The 13,294-nt window shown below is 42.7% G+C and overlaps 1 protein-coding gene and 1 non-coding gene across 5 annotated transcripts in view; one reads left to right on the top strand and one right to left on the bottom strand.

The window, feature by feature from the left end:
• Positions 1-11,768, bottom strand: part of WDCP (WD repeat and coiled coil containing) — a 33,808-nt gene extending 22,040 nt beyond the window's left edge. For 3 of the 4 annotated variants that reach the window (XR_001715583.4, XM_016948042.4, XM_001143574.7), the window contains exons 1-2: positions 11,650-11,768; positions 2,656-4,491 (exon numbers count right to left, since the gene is read on the bottom strand). Coding sequence is in view for 2 of the 4 variants with exons in the window: in XM_016948042.4 (XP_016803531.1) it covers positions 2,656-4,473 (1,818 nt within the window). In the remaining 2 variants the exon portion in view is untranslated. Of the gene's footprint in view, positions 1-2,604; positions 4,492-11,649 lie in introns of all 4 variants that reach the window. The other variant, XR_010149607.1, reaches the window with a different exon arrangement.
• On the top strand, positions 10,171-10,274 carry LOC112208223 (U6 spliceosomal RNA). The gene has a single exon (XR_002942646.1). It is a non-coding gene; the product is annotated as a U6 spliceosomal RNA (small nuclear RNA).
• Positions 11,769-13,294: the final 1,526 nt, after the last annotated feature.

Here is a 13,294-nt window from a genome sequence, read left to right as displayed (position 1 = left end):
AATATTTACATCTAACATCTAATAAAATATTTAGCTATATCTGTGATTTTCTCTAAAGGTTGGATTATGGAAAATTTTTACTTTCTGTAATGGTAAAATTTTTTTCCTCAACAAGTATATATTACTTTTGTAATTAGGAAAAAAAAATACTATGCAGCTGTGGAAAAAAAGATGAAAAAAGAGCTCTGTGTGCTGATATAAAGAGCTCTCTAGGACATACTATTAAATGGAAAACGAAAAGGTGTATATATCACCTTCCCTTTTGTGTAACAAAAGGGGAAATAAAAATACATAACTAAAGTCTGCTAGTATCTGCATAAAGAAATAAAAATAAAAATGGTTACCTAAAGGAGGAAAGGAGAACAGGCTGAAGAAACATAGGGTAGGAATAAGAGTTCTTGGTATACAGTTTTTATTAAAATACAGTTTTGCTTTTTAAACCAAATAAATGAATTACCTATTAAAAAAAGACAGAAGAAAAAGAAAACAAACTCTTTAAAAAGTCATAGTAGGAAAGAAATCCAAACCAGTTATCACATTTATAAATAAAATAATTTTAAAAAAATCAAAACTATGGCTGGGTGCAGTGGCTCACACCTGTAATCCCAGCGCTTTGGGAGGCTGAAGCAGGAGGACTGCTTGAGCCCAGGACTTCCAAACAAGCCCGGGCAACATAGCAAGACCTTGTCTCTATAGTTAAAAAAAAAAAAAAGTAAAAAAAAATTTTTTTAATTAAAAAAAAATTAGGCCGGGCGCAGTGGCTTACACGTGTAATCTCAGCACTCTGGGAGGCCAAGGCAGGCAGATCACAAGGTCAGGAGATTGAGCTCATCCTGGCCAACATGGTGAAACCCCGCCTCTACTAAGAATACAAAAATTAGCCAGGTGTGGTGGCACGTGCCTGTAATCCCAGCTACTTGGGAGGCTGAGGCAGGAGAATTGCTAGAACCCGGGAGTTGGAGGTTGCAGCGGGCTGAGATCGCGCCACTGCACTCCAGCCTGGTGACAGAGACTCCGTCTCAAAAATAAATAAATAAATAAATAAATAAATAAAATAAAATGCTCCTCACAGCAAAGCTGTGACTTAAAAAAAAAATTAAAACTCTATTACTGAAAACTCCATGTAGTTAATGTGGCAAAAATCCTCTTTAAAAAAATGTAGGGTTGGGGCCACATGCAGTGGCACACACCTGTAATCCCAGCACTTTGGGAGGCTGAGGCAAGACTATCACTTGAGCCCAGGAGGTCATGATCAGCCTAGGCAACATAGCAAGATCCTGTCTCTGCTAAAAAAAAAAAAAAAAAAAAAAAAAAAAAAAAAAAAAAAAAAAATTAGCCAAGTGTGGTGGCATGTGCTTGTAGTCTCAGCTGCTCAGGAGGCTGAAGCAGGAGGATCACTGATCAGATTGGTGACATATGAGGAAAAGGACAGCCTTATACATAGCTGGCGGGCGTGTGATGATGCATTGTTAAGTAAAAATCTTTGAGAGGCAATCTGGTAACTCAATTAAAAGTAGAAACACATATACTCTTCAAATTTGCATTTCTACTTCTGGGAACCAATCCAACAGAAATAAAGGTACTAATATGAATGGATACATATAAGAGTACTACTGCAGCATCATTTGGAGTAGCTAAAAACTAAAAACAAAGTGAATGTCAATCAACAAGGGAATGGCTAAATAAAGAGCATACTCTCAGTATGAAGTAAAGAGTGCACCATGTCACCCCATTTTTGTAAAAACAATGACAAACCACTCCCACATACCTATATATCTATGTACACAAAGACCTGTGTTAGATCATGTGAGCATGGAGAAAGTCACGAAAGGATCCATGTTAAGCTGCTGGTTACAGCGGATTAAGGGGAAGATGGGGCAAGGCCATATTTTATATAGGAGGAAAGTGTCCATGATAAAAACATGTATAATATGATCCCACTTACATAATGTTTGGACATGCATGCATAAAGAAATGCATCAAAACATTTTAAATGAACATAACCTTTTCCTTTTTCTTTGAGACGGAGTCTCGCCCTGTTGCCCAGGCTGGAGTGCAGTGGCACAGTCTCGGCTCACTGAAACCTGTGCCTCCCGGGCTCAAGTGATACTCCTGCCTTCCCAAGTAGCTGGGATTACAGGCGCCCATCACCATGCCCAGCTAATTTTTATATTTTTGTTAGAGACAGGGTTTCACCACATTGGCCAGGCTGGTCTCGAACTCCTGACCTCAGGTGATCCACTTGCCTCGGCCTCCCAAAGTGCTAGGATTACAGGCGTGAGCCATGGAGCCCAGCAACATAACCTTTTTTATAACTGGAGGAGTATCTCTATTATATAAGGAAAAGGTTGTCACAATGAAATAACATGATTAATTTTTTTTCTAAATATAAATTGCCCGAATTAGTGCAGACATTTATTTTTCCACGCCATGCACCTGATAAAATCATGATGCAGACTGATATGTGCGCCTATCTGGTTGGCAGGCTAAAAACCAACCAACCTGCAAAGGTGTACCAACTTGCCTGTAACATAACATGCCCAGCTTAGTGAAGCTCAGTTAGAGCACCATCTTCCTCATCAATACGTTTCTTGCAGTACTCACCGGCTGCAGGAGCTTTTATGTATAGTGGTAGTTCCTCAAAGGAGAATTTACCTGGTAAATGATGTGAACATAAGGAAGATCTTGAGAGAGTGGATACACTGAAGAGGATTTCTTCCCATTATGCAGACGGTTTGTAAGTTCAGAAAGACACCGTTGCATTTCAACCAGGTTCCTAGATAAAATTTCCACTTCCTTAGACAGCTGATAAGTTTCCTTTTCACTTTGTAAGTTCTTTCTTTGAGGCAAACGAGGAGGCTCCAGTGTGCTGGTGTGGTCTGGTGTGCTGCTGTGTCTGGGCAGCGATGCTGGCTGGGTAACAGGCTCAGCATCTAGGGCTATGGAGCCATCACAGATACTAGACAGAGGACTCCGGATTTCTTTAATAAGTGTTCTTGCAGGCCTTCCATTCTGACTACTGGTATTAACTGTCAGCAATAGCCCTTTGTTTTGGTGACAAAAATCTGGGGAAAGACTTTCAATTAACTTTTTTCTATTTGCTTTATTTAACGGAGCACTGAAAGTAGAGTAGGTAGTCTGGCTTTCACCTGATGTTATTGAAGGTTCTTCTTCCAACATTATTTCTCTAACAATCAAGCTAATGGCATACTGATCAGACTTTGAAGAAGGAAGAAATGTTGTATCAGTGAGTTTTTTTTTTCCTACCAAAATTAGTAATAGTTGGTCTGTCAAGAAACATATCCCTTTTGGTCTTTCAGTGTTCTCTAATCGAATTTGCTGGATGTTTGGGACTGAAGATGGAATGACAGAGTAGATCAAAATTATATTACAAGTGTTGGAAGCCACTGCCACTATGTGGGCTTTAGGATTAAATGCTATCAGATCAGGAACCAGAATGCCTGGAATAGTGACTTTTCTTGTCATGGTAACTGCCTTCTTAAAGGTCACAAGGACCAAATGTGAAGAATCTTGGCCAGTTCCTGTCAAGTAGTCCTTTTTTCTTAGACAAATAAGAGAATTACCCTCAGACTTATGTTGATTGAAATGTATGTGAGTTAGATCCAGAGGTTCTAAATAGGAAGAAGAAACTGATACTTCAGAATTTGTTTCAGAATCAGTTGCCTCTTTATCCATAGAGGGTACTTCACCAATAACTGGTAAAGCATACGGAGTCATGTCTTTACTGTTAGGTGGGATATTAAAGGTTTCAGATGCATTTAAGCCACAGATCCTATCCAATGGAAGCTCAGTAGCTATAGCAACCTGTGAGTCCACAGTTGCTGTGATGGAGCAGACGTGGCTGTCCACATCAAACACCAGGCAGGAGGAGCACCTGTGAAGAGTCTTCTGAGCACTGTCCCAAATATAAGAATGCAGGCTGCTGCCTACTGCCACCACCAGCCTCAGGCCATCCTGGGTCCAACATGCACAGTGAATGCGGCCCTGGGTGTTGATGTCTGCCTTTACCTGGGAATCATCAGAGTGAACATTAGGGAAAATGGAGACATCCTGAGCAGTCAACACAGTCAGAATAGCACATTTTGGGTGCCACACACAGCCCTGGGGAAGGATAGGTAGTGATCCTCTAATCTCACAAGTCTGAGACGTCAGCCATTTGCTTGACTCCATAGGGCTGGGACACAGCTGCCACACAGTGACATGCTTCTCATGCTGGACAGCGAGTAGAACAGGTGTATCATCTGCAACAGGTGGGGCCCAGGACAACCCACAGACACATTCAAATTGTCCAATGACTTTGGAGTCCCCAAACTTGACCTCTCCACTGTGAAGCCGCAAATCAGTTAGGACAACTTGATTCCCATCGGTCCAGGCAAGGCCATGGATCGGATGCACTGCTTGATGCAACGCATTCAGTCCAGTCCTGAGTAGTTTTCCTTTTCCCAACTCCATCCTTTTGATAAAGGTTACCTGAAATGATTAAGAAGGAAAGTTACACCATGAGAAATCTAGACAAATCTAGAATGTAGGACATTTTGTAAGACAACGGCTTAGCCCCTTCCCAGGTTAATAATGTGGAGAGACAAAAGGACAGGGGGAGTATTATAAATTAAGAGACTACTGAGCTATCAGGCAAATGCAATGTATATACTTTGGATCTTGAAGAAATAAAATCTTCTACCTAATGAAGATTTTTAGAACTGGGGAAATCTGAGTATGGAATGGATATCAGAAAATATTGTAGAGTTATTATTTTTCTTCTTTTTTTTTTTGAGATGGAGTCTCGCTCTTGTTGCTCAGGCTGAAGTACAATGGCACAATCTCGGCGCACTTCAACCTCTGCCTCCTGGGTTCAAGCGATTCTCCTGCCTCAGCCTCCAGAGTAGCTGGGATTACAGGTGCCTGCCACCAGGCTCAGCTAATTTTTTTTTTATTTTTAGTAGAGACGGGGTTTCACTATGTTGGCCAGGCTGGTCTCAAACTCCTGACCTCAGGCAATCCACCCACCTCAGCCTCCCAAAGTGCTGGGATTATAGGCATGAGCTCCCGTGCCCGGCCAGAGTTATTAATTTTCTTAAGTGTGAACATGGTATTGTGGTTATGCAGGACAAGGTCCTTATTATTTAAATAAGCATGTTGAAGCACTTGGGGTAAAATGTCATGATGCCTACAATGTGCTTTCAAATGGTTTGACAAAAAAAAAAACCCAAATTTTCTATAGACACACAGAAAGAAAACAAATGTAGCAAAATGTTAATAATTGTAGAGTCTAGATTGAGGCTATGTTAGTATTTATGGTACTTTCAACTTCTAAGTTAGAAAATTTTCCAATTAAAAATTTAAGAAAAGTCTCCTCCATCATCTAATTTCTATTCGTCCTTTCACTGCCAAATCAATGAATAACTGATATGCACATCTCTGACTTTATTAGCACTTATTTCAAATCCTTCCAAAGTGGCTTTTATCCCTCTATTGAAATGACACTCAAAAATCACTGTTTCTATTTCTACTTCTACTTCATCTTATTCAACAGCACTTAATAATTTTCAGAACATTTTCACATTCCCTATTGCATTTTATCTTACAATAATCTTTTAAAATAATGTAAAGTAGGTTAGGCAAGTATTATCTTCATTTTTTCACCCTGAATATTTTTCCCCCAGGCATTTGAATCACTAAAGAAGCATATGCTTAGGGCTGGGCGTGGTGACTCACGCCTATAATCCCAGCACTTTGGGAGGCTGAGACGGGAGGATCACCTGAGGTTGGGAGTTCGATCCCAGCCTGACCAACATGCAGAAACCCCATCTCTACTAAAAATACAAAATTAGCCAAGTGTGGTGGTGCATGCCTATACTCCCAGCTACTTAGAAGGCTGAGGCAGGAGAATCGTTTGAACTGGGGAGGCAGAGGCTGCAGTGAGCTGAGATCGTGCCATTGCACTCCAGCCTGGGTAACAACAGCGAAACTCCACCTCAAAAAAGAAACAACAACAACAAAAAACAAGTACATGCTTAGGCTGGGCACGGTGGCTCATGCTTGTAATCCCAGCACTTTGGGAGGCTGAGGCGGGTGGATCACCTGAGGTCAGGAGTTTGAGACCAGCCTGGCCAACATGGTGTAACCCTGTTTCTAATAATAATACAAAAATTAGCCGGGCATGGTGGCGCATGCCTGTAATCCCAGCTACTCAGGAGGCTGAGGCAGGAGAATCACTTGAACCCGGGAGGTAGAGATTACAGTGAGCCAAAATTGCACCATTGCACTTCAGCCTGGGCGACAGGAGCAAATCTCTATCTCCAAAAAAAAAAAAAAACTGTTCCCTCCTACTCAGTGCCAGCCCCTTTAGCTCCTCCTCCTTTCCAACATTTCAAAGCCTTGATAAAAGCATCATTAACAATTTGGTGTGTAGCCTCTGAAAATGTTAAAGAAAGACACAAAGATATATAGGATTTTACATGTTATGGCTTTTCTTTTAAACAAAAAATGGGGTAGCCAGGCATGGTGGCTCATAGGCATGAGCCACCCAGCACTTACACCCATTACACCCAAAGTGTAATCCCAGCACTTTGGGAGGCCCAAGCAGGCAGATTACCTGAGGTCAGGAGTTCGAGACCAGCCTGGCCAACATGGTGAAACCCCATCTCTACTCAAAATACAAAAATTAGCCGGGCTCGGTGGCAGGTGCCTGTAATCCCAGCTACTCAGGAGGCTGAGGCTGGACAATTGCTTGAACCTGGGAGGGGAGGCGGAGGTTGCAGTGAGCTCAGATGGCGCCATTGCACTCCAGCCTAGGCAACAAAAGTGAAACTCTGTCTCAAAAAAAAAAAAAAAAAGATACATATAGTCAGTAGGGAGAATAAGGACATTATTTGGATAAGCTGTAATACCTGAATACTCACTTTGAAATATAAACATAAAAAATACTATTTAATGTAAAATGAAAAACTGCCTCAGGAAAATTATATTTTGAAATACTATCAATCAGTGGATACATAAATATATAATAATGGATATAAGAATAAAATGTTGCAATAATAAACACAGACTGAGAAAGACTAATTTTAGTATAAAGGCTGGGTGTGGCAGCTCACGCCTGTAATCCCAGCACTTTGGGAGCCCGAGGAGGGCAGATCACATGAGGTCAGGAGCTCAAGACCAGCCTGACCAACGTGGAGAAACCCCGTCTCTACTAAAAATACAAAATTAGCTGGGCGTGGTGGCACATGCCTGTAATTCCAGCTACTCAGGAGGCTGAGGCAGGAGAATCACTTGAACCCAGGAGGCGGAGGTTGCAGTGAGCTGAGATCATGCCATTGCACTCCAGCCTGGGCAAAAAGAGTGAAACTCCGTCTCAAAAAAAAAAAAAAATTACTGGGCCAGGTGGCTCATGCCTTTAATCCGAGCACTTTGGGAGGCCAAGGCGGGTGGATCACCTGAGGTCAGGATTTCAAGATCAGCCTGGCCAACATGGCAAAACCTCGTCTCTACTAAAAATACAAAAAAATTAGCCAGGAGTGATGGCACACTCCTGTAATCCCAGCTACTTGGGAGGCTGAGACACGAGAATTGCTTGAACCTGGGAGGCAGATGTTACGGTAAGCCAAGATGGCACCACTGCACTGTAGCCTGGACAACAGAGTGAGACTCGGTCTCAAAAAAAAAATAAATAAACAAAATGACTGTTGGCCAGGCACAGTGGCTCATGCCTGTAATCCCAACAATTTAGGAGGCCAAGGCAGAAGGATCACTTGAGCCCTGGAGTTCGAGACCAGAGATCAGCCTGGACAACACAGCAAGATACTGTCTCTACTTAAAACAAAACAAAACAAAACAAAAAACCCCCCAACAATCTACAAACATATATAAAGTGATGTTTAACCTTATTAGTTATCAAATAGTTGTGTAAACTGGCAGTACTCATATTTTTCACCACTCACTCTCTTCTTAATATACTTAAAATGAATTCCATTCCAATTTCTTCTCCAAAACATCTCTCACCAGGCCACCAGTGCTTCCCTGTCACTGAATCTAAATGACATTTTTCAGCCTTGTTTTACTGAGTAAGTGTCAAAGGCAGAACTTGAGAAGTTGTCTTCAGACTCTAAATCCAATGAAATGTATTCTCTACCAACCTGGTGATTCGCTTATCTGTAAATTATTTTGCATATCTCCTTGCTAGCTTTGTCCTTGCTCTTAGGATCTTTCACTTAAAAAAAAAAAGGTCTATTATGCTTTTATATATGATGTCAGATTAAGTGGTTCTGCAGCGGCTTGCTAAATGGAGAAAAAAGTCCAGTCATTACTAATGAAGAAAACTGTGATCTCTATCCCACTGGTCTTATGAAAGATAATAATGTTTTCTCCCTAATATCTACTTATGTACTTTAAAAAGAATTTTATTGATAAATAATGCCATGATACACTTTCATGGGCAGAGAAAATTCCTAATGGGCCAATTACATCCAAGTCGATTTATATATTTTAGGATACCAAATTCTGTCTAATGTCAATGAGGGTGTGTGTGGCCAGGGTAGCACAAGACAAGGATTTGGGAATAAGAGAAAAACAAACATGAGAATAAGTTTACTGAGGTTTTTTTTTTTGGGGGGGTGGGGGCACGGAGTCTTGCTCTGTCACCCAGGCTGGAGTGCAGTGGCATGATCTGGGCTCACTGCAACCTCTGCTTCCTGGGTTCAAGTGATTCTTGTGCCTCAGCCTCCCAAGGAACTGGGATAGGGGCCCACCACCATGCCCAGCTAATTTTTATATTTTTAGTAGAGACCGGGTTTCACCATGTTGGCCAGGCTGGTCTTGAACTCCTGACCTCAAGTGATCCTCCTGCCTTGGCCTCCCAAAGTGCTAGGATTACAGGCGTGAGCCACTGCACGGGCCAGTTTACTGAGGTTTTTAGAAGAATGAATTTTAATATTGTCATCTTTGGTAACAAGAAGAAATGCGGCACATTTTTCTCAAAAACGCAGTGATAATTACAAAAATCTGCTCCATTCCTTTCTACTCCTGTGTTAGCCCAGGTTCTGACTTCTCCCTTTTTATTAGGGTAAAACAAGGAGAGGTCCCCTTGATACCAGTCTCTACTTTCCAAATGAGCCTGCATACTATGTGTTGTTGGGTAGAATTATCTTTAAAAAAAAAAAAAAAAAAAAGCACAGCGGTGATCATTTTGCTCTTCTGCATAAACACCCTTGATGAATCCCCACATCTACAGTATATAAAAAAGCCTCAAAATGTCTTAACAAAGCATTTAAAACCTTATATTATCAGATATTGATATATCTTTCTAAGTTTATTCTCTGATCATAAAGGGCATGCTGAGGAATTTGGAATCTTGGGGGAAACAGCATATATTCAAGTAACAATATGCAGAATGGACCTGAGAAGGAAGAAAGTTGACAAGTAATTTGAATGCCACAAAGTGAAAGTGAAGCAAGTCTGCAACTATTTCAGTAGAGAAAGAAGGCCATATTCAAGAGATGCTTCTAAGGCAGATGGAATAGACAGTGATATCGATAGGATATAAGTAGTGAGGAGGAAAAAAGAATTAAGGATAACACCCAGATTTTTAGCTTGAGAAACTGCTGAACCATTAACCAGAGCATGTTTCAAAGGCAAGGAAGGCAGGGCAGGCTGGGTGTGGTGCCTCATGCCTGTAATCCCAGCACTTTGGGAGGCTGAGGCAGGTGGATCACCTGAGGTCAGGAGTTCGAGACCAGCCTGGCCAACATGGTGAAACCCTGTTTCTACTAAAAATACAATATTAGCTGGGCGTGGTGGTGTGTGCCTGTAGTTCCAGCTACTTGGGAGGCTGCAGCAGGAGAATCACTTGAACCCGGCTGGTGGAGGTTGCAGTAAGCCGAGTTTGCGCCACTGCACTCCAGCCTGGGTGACAGAGCAAGACTCCATCTCAAAAAAAAAAAAAAAAGAGAGAGAGAGAGGAAGGAAGGAAGGAAGGGGGAGAGGGAGGGAAGGAAGAAAGGAAAGGAAGGGCAGGCACAGTGGCTAACACCTGTAATCCCAGCACTTTGGGAGGCTGAGGTGGGAGGATCACTTGATGCCAGTATTTCAAGACCAGCCTAGGCAACACAGGGAGACCCCAATTCTACAGAAAAAATTTTTAAAATGAGGTGGGTGCTCACTTTGGCAGCACATATACTAAGACTGAAATGATACAGAGCGTAGCATGGCCCCTGCACAGGGATGACTTGCAAATTTGTGAAGTGTTCCATAAAAAAGGAAAAGAAAAAATAATAAAAATAAAAATAAAAATTAGCTGGGTGCAGCGTCACACACCTGCAGTCCTAGTTACTATGGAGGCTGAGAGGATTTGAGCTCAGGAGTTCAAGGTTACAGTAAGCTATGATCACACCACTGCATTCCAGCCTGGGTGACAGAGTGAGACCCTGTTGGGGAGGTGGGGGCAGGGGCAGTAGGGGAGGAACGTGTGTAGTATGTGACAAATTGAAATTAACATGTGCTTCATGTAAGATGTCTACATGGTACCAATGTACCTTAGGCAGTCAGAGGTAAGGATTTGGAAATCACTGACATATGGTTAATCATTAAAGTCAAGGCAGTGGAGAACCTCACTGTATAAGATCAGAGGGCCAGGAGGACCAAGGTTTAAATGCTCTTCAGGCATTCCCCAACGCTACTGATTTTGCCTGAAACTAATTGTATACCTATTGTTTCACAATCTCCAGAGTATAAGTTTTTTGGAGAACATGAAATCAAGAACCCTGGGTGTTTTAGGAGGGAAAAGACCACTGTATTAGTTCAGGTCTCCGGAGAGGTGGTCAGAAAACTAAGAGCCGGTGCTCAGTATATAACCATTTAATTCTGTTTTTCATCTTCTTTAAAGACAACTCATGACGAGAATCAAGGGATTCAGGTGAACTGGCATTTCCAGCAGGTTTAAACAAAAGTACATCCCTCCCCCAACTTGTTTTCCAAGTTTATTGTATTTCCACTATAAAATGATTTCAAGTTCTTTACACTTATTTGGAAACAAAAATCATACACAAGAAAAAAATTAAGAAGAGTTAACGAAAAAACATTCATCCAAAGAAAATTACGACTAATCCCTCTAGACTCTTCTATGCATAGTTTGGCTGTCAAACTTTTTCAGTTATACTGTGCAACTTTGTGTCACGGTTTTCATCTAACATTATATATTAGCATTTCCCTATGTTATTTAAAAGTTTTATAAATTAGTTTTAGAGGCCACTTCACATACACTCAGTGAAGTGACATAATGTACTGAACTGCTCCTAGCTGTACCCAACTTTATCCCGCTACCCGCTATAAATAACGCTCGGACCGAGGTCTTAAGGCTTAAAGCATTTCCTGACTTTGGATGACTTCCTTGGGACATATTCCCAGGAGTGTTATTCACGAGTCACGGTCATAATCCCTCGTTTACACCCACCCCTAGCTCGATCCTCATCCCGCGACCCCTCACACGCGGCCCGCCCCATTCTCCTCATCCTCTCTGCACGCCTGAATCTCCTCCTTCCCGCCCCCTACCCACCAAGAGCCGGTCCACTTCCCTCCTGACCCCCTACAGCCTCCCCACACCCGCCAGGCCCGGCAGCAGTGGAGATGAAATACCTTAGGTCTCACTGCCTCACAAAAACACCAGTCTCTCGGTGGCCGCCCAACATCACGCCGCCGCAGATAAGAAGTTCTGGGCAGCCACCGGAAGCACCGGCCTCAGTCCTCTGATAGGTGGGCGGTGATATCGGTCCTCTGATAGGTGGGTGGTCCTCTGATAGGATAGGCACGCTCCGAGATGGCCCCGTCTATTGGCTTTTGAATATGCACATTAGCAGAGGGTTCGTCCCACTGGCCAGTAAGCTCTGGCTCTGCCGCACGGATCGCTGGGAGTTGTAGTCCCCGTAAAACCACCGACCGCAAGCCCGCCACATTTTCCCTCCCTTAAGCACTTGAGCTCTTTCCCCAGTTCTCGTCGGTTCTCTTGTCTAAGGAGTCCAGGAGCCCTAGGATCATCACGGCTGTTTAACCTTCTTTAAAATCTGATAAAATCTCTCAGGAAAATGTTCTTATCGGTACACAAAATACTGTGCATTCAGCTGAAGCCGCTGCATGGGCCTGTCCCAGCTACAAATCTCTGTTCTACACCGACCCTAAGCGTGCCTGCTCTGGCCACAGCCTATGGATTTAGTGCTTCCCTTAGGCTTCTTCAGATCTATGAGGAATTCCAGGTCCTGACCTTCACAGTACAGTTGACAATCATCTTTCTTTAACAACACAGCCAGAACACCTTCAGGGATGCAGACAACCTCATCTGGGACCTAAGCATCCGGGAGAGTGGGGATGAGGAAATGGAGGAAGAACACCCTTGGGGCTCATTCTGGACCAGTTTGCCAGGCTTTTCTCCCCATGCCTATCTTCCAGTGCCACTCAGGAGAATCATATCTTCACATCAGTTTTTATGTTTTTCTTTTTCTTTTCTTTTCTTTTTTTAAAAATAAAGATGGCATGCCTGTAATCCCAGCACTTTGGGAGGCTGCGGCGGGCGGATAACCTGAGGTCGGGAGTTCGAGACCAGCCTGGCCAACATGGTGAAACCCTGTCTCTACTAAAAATTTAAAAATTAGCCGAACGCTGGTGTCTCACGCCTGTAATCCCAGCTACTTGGGAGACTGAGGCATGAGAATCGCTTGAACCTGGGAGGCGGAGGTTGCAGTGAGCCGAGGTTGTGCCACTGCACTCCATCCTGGCGACAGAGTGAAGATTCTGTCTCAAAAAAAAAAGAGAGAGAGAGAGAGACGGGATCTCGCTATGTTACCCAGGCTGGTCTTGAACTCCTAGGCTCAAGCAATCCTCCTGCCTCGGTCTCCTACAGTGTTGAGATTACAGGTGTGAGCCATTGTTCCAAAAATTGATATACCTGGCCTCACATCAATTTTTGGAACAATGTAGGTAATAATGAGGGGGAAAAAAGTTTTAAAAGTCCCAATTACCCTTTAAACAAATATTACCTCCTCCAAAAAATATTTTTCTAGATTCCTGAATGTATTTTTAGGTGGAGGAGGAACTCAAAGTAGAATTCATTTACATATTCATTCATTCATTCCACAGCACTAATCACTCCATGCTGTAACTGTGTGTCCCCGTCCCTCTCAGCCTTAGTACCTGGAAGACAGCCAACCTGTCTTAATTCTATTGGTATCCCCAGGGCGCATTTCTTTGCCTTGAAAATTGAGTACCCAATAAATGTGCGTCGAGCAGA

This window comes from Pan troglodytes, chromosome 12 (assembly GCF_028858775.2).
Source record: "Pan troglodytes isolate AG18354 chromosome 12, NHGRI_mPanTro3-v2.0_pri, whole genome shotgun sequence".
Taxonomy (NCBI): domain Eukaryota; kingdom Metazoa; phylum Chordata; class Mammalia; order Primates; family Hominidae; genus Pan; species Pan troglodytes.
The sequence above is the reverse complement of the archived record's forward strand: the minus strand, read 5'-3'. Positions and strand labels throughout refer to the sequence as shown.